The sequence below is a fragment of the Podarcis muralis genome, chromosome 17 (genome assembly GCF_964188315.1).
Source record: "Podarcis muralis chromosome 17, rPodMur119.hap1.1, whole genome shotgun sequence".
In the NCBI taxonomy this organism is placed as follows: Eukaryota; Metazoa; Chordata; class Lepidosauria; order Squamata; family Lacertidae; genus Podarcis; species Podarcis muralis.
The window spans coordinates 22,008,991-22,024,097 of record NC_135671.1 but is presented as its reverse complement, the minus strand read 5'-3'; the positions used below and the strand labels follow the sequence as shown (position 1 = coordinate 22,024,097).

The window sequence follows — 15,107 nt, the reverse complement described above, 5'->3', positions numbered from 1 at the left end:
AACCACTCTACACCACTGCTTCTCTCATAACACTGTAACTGAAGCTGAATGTTGGAAGATTCAGGCTAGATAAAAGGAAGTAGGTCTTCATGCAACACACCATTAGAACCAACTGGGGTGGCTTTAAAGGGGAATTGGACAAATTAATGGAGGGCCAGTGGCTACTAGTGTCATTGGTTCTGCTCTGCCACCACGTGCAGAGGCTGTAATGCTTCTGAATGCCAGCAGGTGGAAACCACAGGAGAAGAGTGCTCTTAATAATAATAATTTTTATTTATTTATTTATACCCTGCCCTTCCCAATTCAAAAACCGGGCTCAGGGCGGCTAACAATAAATTTAAAACACTTAATTATAAAAGCAGCATAAAATGCAGTATAAAAACATGAATAACAATAAAAATCAAAAATCAATTTAGGAGAAATAAGCATTAGATAATGCCCAGGGCTAGCTGGCTGAATTGGTCCTACTTGGGCCAGCAAGGAGGCCAGGGGAGAATTAGCTGTGGGGTCTCAGAGGGGAGGGGGAGGGAAGGAAAGGTGTAGTGGTTTGGAGTTACTCGTGCGTAAGCCGACCCCGTTTGGGTGCTTGGTTGCCTGGTTAAACCCTTCGGACTGCACAGTCCATCTCCGTGTGGCTGCCTCAGTCACTGGCAGAATCTGTCTGTGGGCGTTTCTTAAAACTCTGCCAGCATAAAAGCTGTTTGACACCTAATCAAACAGTGAGAGCCAGTGTGGTGTAGTGGTTAAGAGCGGTAGTCACGTAATCTAGGTAACCGGGTTCGCGTCTCCGCTCCTCCACATGCAGCTGCTGGGCGACCTTGGGCCAGTCACGCTTCTTTGAAGTCTCTCAGCCCCACTCACCTCACAGAGTGTTTGTTGTGGGGGAGGAAGGGAAAGGAGATTGTTAGCCGCTTTGAGACTCCTGAAGGGGAGTGAAAGGCGGGATATCAAATCCAAACTCTTCTTCTTCTTCTTCTAATCGTCTCCTCCTCTCATTGCGCGGGAGTCTCCTGCGCAGGGTGGGCGGCGGAGTGCCTGGGCTCTCTTCACTGACTTCCAGGGAAGAATCCCGGAGCCCTTCCACCTCCTCTTCCCATTGCTCTCCTGGACTCTTGGTGTCACGCGTATTTCCTTCCCCTTCCACCAAGCTGAGTCTCCCCCTTGTGCTAGGACCTTCACCTGCAGAATCGGAGACCCTCTCCTTCTCCCATGTCTCTGATGTCAGTTCCCTGACAAGAGGGAAGGGGAGGGGAGGGAAATAAAAGATCAGGCTGAATTCAAATTGAAGGCCAGGCGGAATAGCTCTGTCTTACAGGCCCAACGGAAGGAGGTTAAATCCTGAAGGGCCCTAGTCTCATGGGGCAGAGCATTCCACCAGGTCGGAGCCATCGCTAAGAAGGCCCTGGCCCTGGTGGAGGATAGTCTGACTTCCTTAGGGCCAGGGACCTCTAAACTATGGCTATTCATGGACCTTAAGGTCCTCTGCGGGGCAGACCAGGAGAGGTGGTCCCGTAGATATGAGGGCTTGAATCCTGCTTGCTGGCTTCCCACAGGCCCTGTGAGGAGGAGGCTGGACTAGACAGGCCATTGACCTGACCCAGCAGGCTCTTCTTATATTCCTGCTTAAGGAGAATGGCATCAATCCAACAAATGGGTTTCCATCAAGTGGACTGTAGGAAATACCCTTCTTTCGCACATCTTTTCTCATGCCAATCGCTCTTGCCTTCCTCCCCATGCGCCAAGTGCTGCAAGATCACAAAGAAGCGTCCTTGTTAGCCGGCCTGCGGTTCTCTTGAATTCTTTCCCATGGGAGAATGATCAAAGACAAGACGACGGAGACTAAATAATTCCAAGAATGGTATTTACATTTCCCAAGACTAAACCAAACGAACAAAAACAGCATCGCTCAGAATGCCCCGGGTTTTAAAACTGTACAATATCTGATGGCTAGATTTGTAGGTGCCGGTGCTTACAACATAATCCTACGCCTTTCCCTTGAAGAACTCCCTCCCCCCACCCCCCGATTTTAATAAATTAAATATGTCCCTCCTTATCGATTTTCCAAATACAGTTAAACACTTGAGATGAGAAGATCTCAGCCCTGGGCCAGTCCACCATCCCTCAGACCATGTGGTGGGCCGGACTACCGGTATATTGGGGGGGGGGGGGGAATGAACGAATTCCTATGCCCCACAAATAACCCAGAGATGCATTTTAAATAAAAGGACACATTCTACTCATATAAAAACACCAGGCAGGCCCCACAAATAACCCAGAGATGCGTTTTAAATAAAAGCACATATTCTACTCATGTAAAAACACGCTGATTCCCAGACCGTCCGAGGGCTGGATTGAGAAGGCGATTGGGCTGGATCTGGCCCCCGGGCCTTAGGTCGCCTACCCCTGTTCTAGATACACACGTCTGTGCTGATACAGTCATACCTCGAGTTAAATATGCTTCAGGTTGAGCGTTTTCAGGTTACGCTCCACGGCGACCCGGAAGTAACGGAATGTGTTACAGCGAAACACGACCCACGCACGTGCAGACATGCAGTCACGTGTTGCGTTATACTCAGGATACCAACGGGGCTCCGGAACGGATCCCGTTCACATCCAGAGGTACCACTGTAGTCTGAAACAACGTCACAATGTAATACTGTCCAAAGGAAGAACTGTATGGGAGCGGCTGGGAGGTGGTCAGCTTTTGATGGGGTTACACTCCCTCTGAAAGAGCAGTTACCTAGCTTGGGTATACCTCCACAGCAATCACTGTTACTTGAGGTTCAAGTGGCCTTAGTGGCATGGAGTGCCTTCCATCAGCTTCGGCTGGTAGCCCAGCTGTGCCCCGCTCTGGACAGGGATAGCCTAATTCAGTCATCTATGATCTGGTAACCTCTAGGTTAGATTACTGCAACACACAGGGCTGCCTCTGAAGACGGTTCAGAAAATTCAGCTGGTGCAGAATTCAGCAGCCAGGTTGGTTACCTGGCCTAACTGCACTGGCTTCCAGTTAGATTCCAGAACCAAATCAGAGTGCTGTTTTTCACCTATAAATAATAATAATAATAATAATAATAATAATAATAATAATTTTTATTTATACCCCGCCCTCCCAAGCCAAGGCCGGGCTCAGAGCAGCTTACAAGCAATAATAAAAACAAGTTGAATGATTACAACTTAAAAACAAAATTAAAATACAATATTAAAATATTGAAACATTAAAATATTAAAATGTAGCCTCCTCGCAGGAGGAGAAGGAAAAGAAAAAAGAAAGAGAGGGAGGGAATCAAATTGGCTCCAAGCCAAAGGCCAGGCGGAACAACTCTGTCTTACAGGCCCTGCGGAAAGAAATCAGATCCTGCAGGGCCCTGGTCTCATGAGGCAGAGCGTTCCACCAGGCCGGAGCCAGAGTTGAAAAGGCCCTGGCTCTGGTTGAAGCTAATCTAAGGGCCTGGGACCACTAGCCTTAAATAGCTGACGATCACAATACTTTAAGGACCGCCTGTGCTCAAATGAACTGACCCAGACTCTGCAATCATCATCTGAGGCCCTTCTTTGTGTGCCTCCTCCATGAGAGGTCCAGAGGGCGACAACACAAGAACGGGGCCTTTTCTGCGGTGGCTCCCCATTTGTGGAATGCTCTCCCCAAGGAGGCTCATTTATCATCTTCATTATGTATCTTTAGGTGCCAGGCAAAAATGTTTCTGTTCTCCCAGGCCTTCGGCTGATTAGCGTTCTATGTCCTTTTAAATGTTTTGGTTGTAGTTTTAGGTTGTGAACCTCGCTGTGATCTTCAGAAGATTGGTGGTATACAAAAAAAAAAAAAATAACATCAACAATAACAACAACAACAACAATAAATATCCCTTCCCCCTCTTCCCTACCATCCCTTTACCCTCATGTGTCATGTCTATAATCACGAGGGCAAGGATTGTCCTTACTACTGACTTCTGTAAATTTCTCTGGGAGTATATTTGGCTAAGAATGAGTAGGGTTTACTCTTTAAAATGCTTTAAATAAAGGATGGTGCCTGGGTGTCAAAACAAGGCTAACCTTTAAACATGTGGCTTTAGGGAGCCTCTCGTTTCACATGTGAACATTTCCCTGAAAGCCAGAATCTGGTATGGAAATTACATTTTTAGAAACAGCAAGAGCCTTTTTTCCAATGCATCCCCCCATCACTTTTCAAACTGCAAACACCCACTTTTTAATTTTTTTAAGTGGGTTTGTTGTGCTAGGGTGACAAAGCACTTTAATATACTTTCAATGTGCAAACCTACTGTTCTGGCATGGGCTTGAACTCTTCTGCAGGGAGCTCTGGGATGTAAAAGCAAATATCCAACTGCTTTTTGAGTCAGCTGCAATGTCTGCTTTGAACCACATTTTAGTCTCAAAAGTACATCAAGCTCTGTAGCTCCCCCTTGTGTTTGTTTTTTAATTTTCATTGAAGCATCATACACTCATGTTTTAAAATATAGTGGTACCTCAGTTTACGAACTTAATCCGTACCTGAAGTCCATTCTTAAACCAAATCCATTCTTAAACCGAGGTGCACTTTCCCTAATGAGGCCTCCTGCCGCCGGTGCCCTTCCACCATTTGGCTTCCGTTTGCAGACCGAGGTAAAGTTTGCAAACCAGAACACTACTTCTGGTTTTGCGGAGTTCGTAAACCAAATACAGTGATACCTTGGGTTACAGACGCTTCAGGTTACAGACACTTCAGGTTACAAACTCTGCTAACCCAGAAATAGTACCTCGGGTTAAGAACTTTGCTTCAGGATGAGAACAGAAATCGTGTTCCGGTGGTACGGCAGCAGGAGGAGGCCCCATTAGCTAAAGTGGTCTTCAGCCAAGGAAAATGACTGAGCAAATAAAATAAAATAAAAATAAAATAAAATAAAATAGAACATTAAGATTCACTACAAGTGTTTGTCTCCAAAGTAAGGTCTGGGTGCATGTTCAGTTGGAACTCAATTTGCTGTTTTCACAGCAGCAGTTTCTCTGAGCAAAGGGGTTCTGCACCAGAAATATAAAAAATTACATCAGAATATATAATTATCCTAATTTTATATACCTATACTTCACGGCTCTCTAGGACATACTGTCTGACAATGACTCTAGATACAGTAGATTTATGCATCAATCTAATATTCTGCACGAATACATCATGCGAAAGGCTGGGCTGGATGAATCCCAAGCTGGAATTAAGATTGCCGGAAGAAATATCAACAACCTCAGATATGCAGATGACACAACCTTGATGGCAGAAAGTGAGGAGGAATTAAAGAACCTTTTAATGAGGGTGAAAGAGGAGAGCGCAAAATATGGTCTGAAGCTCAACATCAAAAAAACGAAGATCATGGCCACTGGTCCCATCACCTCCTGGCAAATAGAAGGGGAAGAAATGGAGGCAGTGAGAGATTTTACTTTCTTGGGCTCCATGATCACTGCAGATGGTGACAGCAGCCACGAAATTAAAAGACGCCTGCTTCTTGGGAGAAGGGCAATGACAGGCCTAGACAGCATCTTGAGAAGTAGAGACATCACCTTGCTAACAAAGGTCCGTATAGTTAAAACCATGGTTTTCCCAGTAGTGATGTATGGAAGTGAGAGCTGGACCATAAAGAAGGCTGATCGCCGAAGAATTGATGCTTTTGAATTATGGTGCTGGAGAAGACTCTTGAGAGTCCCATGGACTGCAAGAAGATCAAATGCATCCATTCTTAAGGAAATCAGCCCTGAGTGCTCACTGGAAGGACAGATTGTGAAGCTGAGGCTCCAGTTCTTTGGCCACCTCATGAGAAGAGAAGACTCCCTGGAGAAGACCCTGATGCTGGGAAAGATGGAGGGCACAAGGAGAAGGGGGCGACAGAGGACGAGATGGTTGGATAGTGTTTTCGAGGTTACCAGCATGAGTTTGACCAAACTGCGGGAGGTAGTGGAGGACAGAGGTGCCTGGCGTGCTCTGGTCCATGGGGTCACGAAGAGTCGGACACGACTAAACGACTAAACAACAACAACAACAATATTCTGCACGCCACAGTACCTGGAGGAAAATATAGACTGCGTAACAGAAAAGTTTTGCAATGATGTTCTGGTTTTTACTCTTAGTAATAAAGATGCATTTGCCTGTGAAAAAATTAAGTGGCAAAACCTCAGGGCAGATGCAGAAGAGAAAAAGTCTGCTATGACAAGTTTTCTGTTTCTGAGGATGCAAATGATTTTGTTGAATGAATTTGCCAAATGGATACAGTCCCACTAACTGCAACGGTTGGGCGCTCATTTACTTTTGTGCATTTTTCAGCCACGCGTGCAAATTTGTGGAATGTGACAAAATCTCATTTTCTCAACTCCCAAGTATTTCTGTTTTGCATGTTTCTAAACAGGCAGTCAAGTTTTCTGCTCATGGTGAGCATTTGCCAGTGTTCTTCAGAAACCGCAACCAACATCAGGGTTCAGAAGTGACAACCATTGGCTTCCAGTCTTCAGTGTGTGATATCTCCTGTTTAAAATAGAAAGTATGATGTGAAAGCCATGTTTCTTTCCATAAATTGTGTCTTTCTGAACTTGGCTTTGACAACGACAAGGTTTTCCGAATGCTAATACAATGGAGGCTTAGTGTTTTGCAACCTGTTCATGTCTAATTGGCCAACACTCGCTTTAGTGACTGGTTTGGCAATCTAAGCTTTCAGTTTTACCAACTGTAGCAGTGGGAATATTTCTTTCTTCGTAAGCTTTTTGCAAGAGGCAGATTTCCTGCTTGGCAGGGGGTTGGACTCGATGGCCCTTGTGGTCTATTCCAACTCTATGATTCTATGATTCTAGTGGCCACATTTTATAACTTCAATAAATGGGAAATTTGTATTGACAAGCATTGGAAACTACCTTTAGGCACTTGATAATGCTGTTTCTTTAGTAAATATTTATGCCTTGGGCTGTTTTGATGCAAATGCACCAGTTGAACCTGGTTAGTATATACAGACTTTGCTCTTGCTCTATTCATCTTTGTTTGTTATTTTAAAGAAATATATGGATTGCTTTTTCTTTTCATTTCTGTTTGAATTGATGTGAACACATTAATTGTGTTTATCAAACACAAGGTTTACATAAGCATAATACAAAACACAGGGACACGGGTGGCGCTGTGGGTTAAATCACAGAGCCTAGGACTTGCCGATCAGTAGGTTGGCGGTTCGAATCCCTGCAACGGGGTGCGCTCCCGTTGCTCGGTCCCTGCTCCTGTCTACCTAGCAGTTCGAAAGCACGAAGTGCAAGTAGATAAATAGGTACTGCTCCAGCGGGAAGGTAAACAGCGTTTCCGTGCGCTGCTCTGGTTCGCCACATGACCCAGAAGCTGTACGCGGCTCCCTCGGCCAATAAAGCGAGATGAGAGCCACAACCCCAGAGTCATCCATGACTGGACCTAATGGTCAGGGGTCCCTTTACCCTTTACTACAAAACACATGAACCCACAAAAGTTTAATTTCTAACATGAAAAAATGTATTTAGATGCAGATATTGTCAAACCTATTATGCTTCTGCGGGTACCTGTATTTGACTAGTTGTTAAGAATTTTCTTTATAGAACCAATTAACTAATAAATGAGCAATCATATTTCCATTAAAGGAGATCAGAGTTCAAGTGTGAGATGGACTTCAGACTGCAAGGGAGTTTTAAAAAATGTTCCTCAAGCTAAAAGCAAACAACAGGGCTACAGCTGCTCTTAAGCACGTATTAGTGTTTCAAATTCATTTCTAGTTCTCAATCAAGAATGAAATTGATTTCCCTTAAGAAAATGACCGTCAATGGTTTGTTTGGGAGGGAGAAGTGTTTACAGAGTCCTGAGTGTACATGTTGGGAATCCACTGGTCCACACACACACACAATTTCCGTTCTTCTTCTTTCATTTTCCTTTTATTGCCTCCATTTTCTCTTTGTATTGTTTGTTCATATTAGATCTGTGTGGCTAGGTTTTTTAAATCTGAAAACTTTTAATTAAACTGATTGGGAAAAAGGAAACTGCAGGTGCCCAATTCAATGCTATAGAAACTTCTGCGGTATCAAGACTTAGCAAGGAGTTTCAAAATTGCATGTATTCAGCTATTTCACATGAACCTGCACAGCCCGTGTGTATCTAACCATCTGAGATCGGTGCAACAACGGAGATCAGAGCTCAGAAAAGGAAGAACCTATTTGTTTACAGAATGTGGTTTTGTTGGGTGTTATACTGGAGTGGATGAAATGAATATATAGCGGACAATATATAGCAGACGGACGAAGAATCGGAAGTCCCTTATTTTCTGAATTTCATTTCTCTCTTTCTTTTAACCTCTTCCCTATTTCTTTTTCTTTACTTCTATCTTTATTTATTCCTTTCTCTTTGTGTTTCTATTGCATTTAGATCAAAGTCTTAATTTGGGCAAAAAATAAGGGAAAGATATTAATTTTTGTATTCCTAATAAAACAGACCCTCTAAGTGTTCCTATTTTCCAGGGATAGTCCCGGATTTACAGAAGCCATCCCGGTTTCTGCTATGATACCCGGAATGTCTTGCTTTTCCTATTTTCATCAAACAAATGTTGGAGGGTATGGAGTTATGCAACCCGCGAGCCAAGGAAAGAAGTAACTATATAACGTTTAGAAGACATCTGAAGGCAGCCCAGTATAGGGAAGTTATTTAATGTTTAATGGGTTGCATATAAATAAATTATTATTATTATTATTATTATTATTATTATTATTATTATTATTATTATTAAATAGGACGTCCCTATTTTAATGGGGAAAATATTGGAGGCCATGATAAAAATTTATTCGAAAAAAAGAAAAGGAATTACATGAACCGAATCCAGCTATCGACCTTCCTTTATGAACCCACCACCAGCGACCCTCCGCCTGCCCGCTCAGCCGCTCCGGGCAGAGACACGTCGCGTTTCCTCCACCGCTCAGAACAGGAAGCCAGGGGGCGCGCGCGTTCCAGCCCCAGCCTTCGAGCGGCGCTCTCTCGCTCTCTCTCTATGGCCGCCTCGCGATTGCTCCGACGACGCCACTTCCGGCTCCTCCCCTTCACCGGCGCCTGAACCAATAGCGACGCCTTTAGTGTGTCTCCGCTTTCCCCTCCCCCCCCCCCGCGCCCGCCCGCCCTCTCCTATCCCCAGCGGGGTTGCCGAGTCGTTCCGACGGAGGGCTGCCGACGCTTGTGCGCGTGCGCCTCTTCTCCCTCCCTCCCGCCCACCCGCCGGCATATTTCGGCGACCAGACGCCTTGACGCGGCTGAGGAGAAGAGATGGCGGCGCCGGCGGAGGGAGCCTTGGCGGGGAGAGCGAGCGAGGGCTCCCGGGGGGAGGCTGAGGCGACGCCGCGAGGGCTCCGTCCTGAGCTGTAACGGCCCTTTCCCCGCGACCCGGCCCAGCGGAGAGGAGGGAGCCCCTTCTTCCGAGCCGCCCCCCTCAGTCTCTTCCCAGCGCCCCTCAGGCGGGGATTATGCGCGGCTCCTCCTCCGCGGACCCTCCGCAGGCCGCGCGGGGCAGAGTCTCCCTCGCCCGAGGAGGCCCATGAGGGGAAAGCCCCTGGCTCCGGCCTGCTAGTGCCTCGCCGGGACAGGCGGCCTCCTGCCTGCCTGCCTGCTCGCCAGCCATGTATTTCCTGAGCGGGTGGCCGAAGAGGCTACTGTGCCCCGCCGAGGCCAGGGAGCCCCCGCTCCGCATCCAGGCCGACCCGCAGCGGACTCTGTTCGCCGTCTTGTCCCGCTCCCAGCTCGGCATCTGGTACAACAGGGTGAGTAGGAGGAGACCCTCGCTGGGCCGTCGCCCGCTTCTATTATTATTTATTATTATTATTAATTATTATTATTATTATTATCTGGGCGGCTTCCAGCAGAATATAAAAACATAACAAAACGCAGCGGCGTAGCAACCCCCGCCGGCGCCTGGGGTTGGAGGTTTAAATAAGATAAACAACTGTCTGATTTTTTGAAGGCAGCCCTGTTTAGGGAAGTTTTTGATGTTTGATGTTTTATCGTGTTTTTAATATTCTGTTGGGAGCCGCCCAGAGTGTCTGGGGAAACCCAGCCAGATGGGTGGGGTATAAATAATATTTATTAATTATTATTATCATTATTATTGGAGATGCTTCAAAGTGGTCAAGCTCTTTTTAGGAGATGCCTAGGACCGCCTACCACAGGCTTCCTCAAACTCAGCCCTCCAAATGTTTTTGGCCTACAACTCCCATGACCCCAAGCTAGCAGGAGCAGTGGTCAGGGATGATGGGAATTGTAGTCTCAAAACATCTGGAGGGCCGAGTTTGAGGAAGCCTGACCTACCAATTCCCATGCAGCTCCAATGCCCTGCAGGCCCCCCTTCGTGGCACCCAGCATTCCCCTGTGGCACCCAGTCCACCCCACCCCCCATTGTAAAACGTCTAACATTGAAAACTTCCCGATCCAGGGCTGCCTTCAGGTGTCTTTTAAAAGTTGTGTAGTTCTTTATCTCCTTGACATGGGATGGGAGGGCGTTTCCACAGGGAGGGTGCATATGAAATATAACTGATAGACTTCTACAGGATGGGGTATTAGTGTGTGGAAACAGTCCAGATCCAAGAATCCCCAAGCATGCACCTCCAGATGGTGATGTCAGGCGTCATCCTCACTTAGTCGCAAGTGGTCGATAGCTAGGTGCAAAATGTGCCTGGCAAATTTTGAACACTGGTTTGACTGAGCTCAATGAGATCAGAGGGCTGTTGTTTTAATGGGTTTGACCCTAAGCTTTAAAGCCTGACTTCAAAATTTTTCAATGTGTGACTTCGGTTAGAGCCTCTGTTCTTTGACAGCAAATTTGGAAATGATTGGCCTACTTCACAGTTGTTTCATGTTAACTTGCCTTAGTAAAGGGAATGCCAGCAAGACTTAAGGCAAATACATAGTATCATTGTGTTGTACGGTCTTTTGAATGATAGGGCAGGGTCCTCTAAATTCAGGGATGCCTCCCAATAGTTCTTCTTGCCTGCAGCCTTCAGATTGATTGATTTCCAGAGGCTCGTTACTGACATAAATAACTCTAAAAAGATGAGAAAGTTGGGTTTGAATGATGCTTATTTATAGGGGCAGTGCCACACAGTTTTGATTGTCTGGTTCTCTTGTAGATTAATTAGTTGCTGAAGCTAAAGTCCCTATTTTTTCAAATACTTATTTCAGTTTAAAATGTTGGCACATCTGATCTATTTTTCAGTTCTATCTTCTGCTGTACTATAGCAATGATAGTTGGTACATATAAATTAATATTTCCAATAATATGTCCACTAAACTTTTAAAAGAAACAGTGGATAACATTAAGTGCAGTTGATACCTACATTTTGACCCCAAATGATCATTGCTTCTTCATGATTTCTACACATATACAGTGTGAAAATCCACAAAGACCAATTTTGGTCATACACCTTAAGTCTGAATGTTCGGTTTTTACACAGGTTTCTATTCAGGAAGAGTCAAGTACCATTCATTAGATCTGGAAAGACATACTTTCTTTCAATTTTACACAGTGAGTCTGTACCTTTCAAGCACAGTTTGGCAATGACAGTTCTGCTGACAATAGTTACCTACCAGCTTCTCCATATGGCAGGGAACTGGAACTAACTGCAACTCTGATCAGCTCTGATCAGATTTAAGGTGGTCCAGTGATTATGGATGATGGAAGTTTTAACTGAACAATTTGGAGGGTCACAGGTTTTCTGTCTCTGCCATATGGTGTTCATGCTTTAGCAAAATGCTCTATAGTTGAAATTTCAAAGGCTGCAGGGAAATGTGTTTCCCCCCTCTAGTCTAGACGTTGATAGGATACTAAAACCAAACTCCAATCTGTTGCTTTAAGTTGGTCAAAGCATCTTTTATCAATTTTAAAAATGGCAATAAAGGAAAGCAAGTTTCAGATGCTAGTGAATTGCTTAGCTTCTAGTTCAGCTGGTGCCTAATACAATGTTTTACAGTGTCCCTTTGTCACCTGTGATGACTTCAAGTAGGTCAGCTTCAGTCTTTCTCTCTGTGTGATGTTGTCATATTTCAAAACCTTTAACACGTTTATGACCAAAGTCCTAATGCCAATAATTTGTGATAGTTTTATTTACTTGGAACATAACTGCAACGCTTTATTGTTCTCACTGCTCCATTAAAAAAAAAGGATATTGTAGATCTGGAAAAGTGGCAGAAAGGGGCAATAAAAATGAAGATGATTAGATAACCTTTGTGACTTTTTAGTTTAATTAAAGATAGTTCTGGGACCTCATGAGAGATTATTAAAATTACAGCAAGGGGAGAGAGTTTCTCTTCCTGGCAAAATAATAGAACTTGGGGTAACCCAGTGAAGTTAGTTAATGGTAGGTTAAGGATGGGCAAAAAGAAGTGCTCCTTCATTCCTGGTGTAATTAATTGGAATTCACTGCCACAGCATGTAGTGATGGCCAGCAGCTTAGTTGACTTTAAGTAGGTTAGGGTACAGTACTGTACACAATTAACCTGAGAATAAGCCCTGTTGAACTCAGTAGGATTTACTAATGGGTAAACAAGCTTACTATTATGTTGCAAAATGTTTCAGTGGTCTGTCAATATCTGTTAGTTATGACAGTTGAATGTGACTTCCATTCACATGCAGTGTATACATTTAATCCCCAGGTTTTGGGGGACAAACAGGCTTATAACTTCCAAAGTACAGTGGTACCTCAGGTTACATACGCTTCAGGTTACAGACTCCGCTAACCCAGAAATATTACCTTGGGTTAAGAACTTTGCTTCAGGGTGAGAACAGAAATCGCGCGGTGGTGGCGGCAGCAGGAGGCCCCATTAGCTAAAGTGGTGCTTCTGGTTAAGAACAGTTTCAGGTTAAGAACAGACCTCCAGAACGAATTAAGTTCTACAGGTACCACTGTAGACAATTATCATGATGCTCTGTTGTGAGAGTCTGTATGTGCACAGGGATTGAGGGATACCGAGAGGGGAAAGTGCCTGTTTTAAACAATGGCAGATGTTTCAGTAGGGCAGAGTGACACAGAGGGACCAATGACAGTTTGAGTGCAGCAAGAAAGGAATTTGGAAAGGTTATGTTGTGCTGGGTTTTTGGTGTTGTCTTTTGTGTTGTACCCATCTCTGCTATTTTTCCTTATTAAAACTGGCTTGTTTGTTTGCAGTTGTTTAAAGACACCATTTTCCTCTCAGTGTCCCTCCCACTTTAACTTCTGTCATTGTTTAAAATAGCAATTTCCCCCCTTTCAGCTTGTCTCCCTCCTCATTGTACTCAAACTTATTCTATTTCTGTTTCCTCACGTGAGAGAGATAAAGGATGTAGAGGCCTCAAATGTTCCTAAGTACCGTCACACAATGTATTTCACTCCTGGTACCATGTGCGCTGTCTTCAACATGAAGTTCCAGGTTCAATGCAGTAATTTAGTACAGGTATTTCATCAGCAGGCAAACACCTGTAGATTTACAACATCCATCAACCGAAATTAACCTCCTTTAACTGAACAAGCTACATTATGGGCTTGTTTTTAAGACTCTGTTCTCCTTAAAGGTACTGTGACATACATACATCATTCCTGGGTATATGTATAAAGGGGGTTACGGACTAGAGAGAAGCTATGGAAGTGTGGGTGATCTGTGTGCAGAGTTGAGAAGAGTAAGGAGAGACTAGGAAAAAGGGGTGAATGTGAAAATGGAGGTGCAAAAGGGGTTGCTAAAAGGAGGCATGGAAATAGGGTTGAAGGTGAAACCAGGGGCATTGAAAAGTCTGCAGAATAGGAGGCCATGGTGGCTTCATAATGGGATGGAGCGTTAAAGGGTGCTTAACAGTTGCAACATGAGAGAGGAGGAAATTGCAGAAAGTTACCACGGGGTGCTTTATGTTCAAGGGAGGGGGATGCACAAAAAGAGGGGAAGGGGAAGTGGCTTCAAAATTGGGTTGGGAGAGTGAAAAGTGATCTTAGTGGCATAGGAAAAAGTCTGGGTGGTTAATGTGGGGGAATGGCTGAGGGGGTGGCAATGGAGCGAGCAGGGATGCAGTCCCTAGTAAAATGCATATACAGTGGTACCTCAGGTTACATACGCTTCAGGTTACATATGTTTCAGGTTACAGACTCCGCTAACCCAGAAATAGTGCTTCAGGTTAAGAACTTTGCTTCAGGATGAGAACAGAAATCGTGCTCCAGCGGCATGGCGGCAGCAGGAGGCCCCATTAGCTAAAGTGGTGCTTCAGGTTAAGAACAGTTTCAGGTTAAGTACAGACCTCCGGAACGAATTAAGTACTTAACCTGAGGTACCACTGTACTCATAAAAATGTATGATTCTTCCCTGCATCCTATCATTTTACTTCACTAGTGAAAGAGTTCAAACTGGTCTGCTCCATTCACTTCCAGTGAAGGAAAGAATAGACCAGGGACGTCCAACTCTCAAGAGACTGCAATCTACTCCAGGAATTAAAAACTGGTAGTGATCTACCCATTTGGGGGAGTAGGGGTTGGAACCCAAATTTGTGGAGCTTTTTTAGGGGGGCAAGCCAAAGTTGTGGAGCTTTTTTAGGGGGGCCCTTAGTTCTGCTGCATTTTTGGGGGGCACGGCATAAATCGCTAACGAAACAATAAACACTCTGCTACTCTTGCCTCGCATCCAAAATGGCGTTTAGGTGGGCCTTTGTCTACAGCGACGCTCCTGCTCTGTGCTCCCCTCCGGTCGGGCTGTTGCAGGAAAGCAGAGAACGGGTGCAATGAGCACTCTACCACCGCCCAATCGCATGGGTATACCAGCACGGCCGGGGATCTGCGAAGCCTCCTGCCAGAGTGAACTTGACGCAGCCTGCTGGCAGGGGCTTCCAGGACGCCAGCATATCAGGGCGCCGGTGCTGGCAGCCGAGCAACAGCCGACTCTAGCCAGGTCACAGCGGCACGCGCGTGGGTGCTCTCCCCCCCCCCCCATCGACCAAGATCAACTGCTTTCACCTGGTGATCGACCTGTCGATCACGGTCGATGGGTTGGACATCCCTGGAATAGGCAAACAGGGCTGCAGTAGTCTCCAATCAGGAAGTTAATATTGCAAATTTCCTGTCTCCGTTTCATGGTTGTGGCAGCC

General features: G+C 45.3%; 1 protein-coding gene across 3 annotated transcripts in view; it reads left to right on the top strand.

Annotated features, from left to right (window-relative positions):
* Positions 1 to 9,217: 9,217 nt before the first annotated feature.
* The window catches only part of RIC1 (RIC1 partner of RAB6A GEF complex), a 42,585-nt gene continuing 36,695 nt past the window's right edge, over positions 9,218 to 15,107 (top strand). For all 3 annotated transcript variants that reach the window (XM_028713043.2, XM_028713042.2, XM_028713041.2), the window contains exon 1: positions 9,218 to 9,777. In XM_028713043.2, coding sequence (XP_028568876.1) covers positions 9,637 to 9,777 — 141 coding nt within the window. In that variant the 5' untranslated portion in view covers positions 9,218 to 9,636. The remainder of the gene's footprint in view (positions 9,778 to 15,107) is intronic.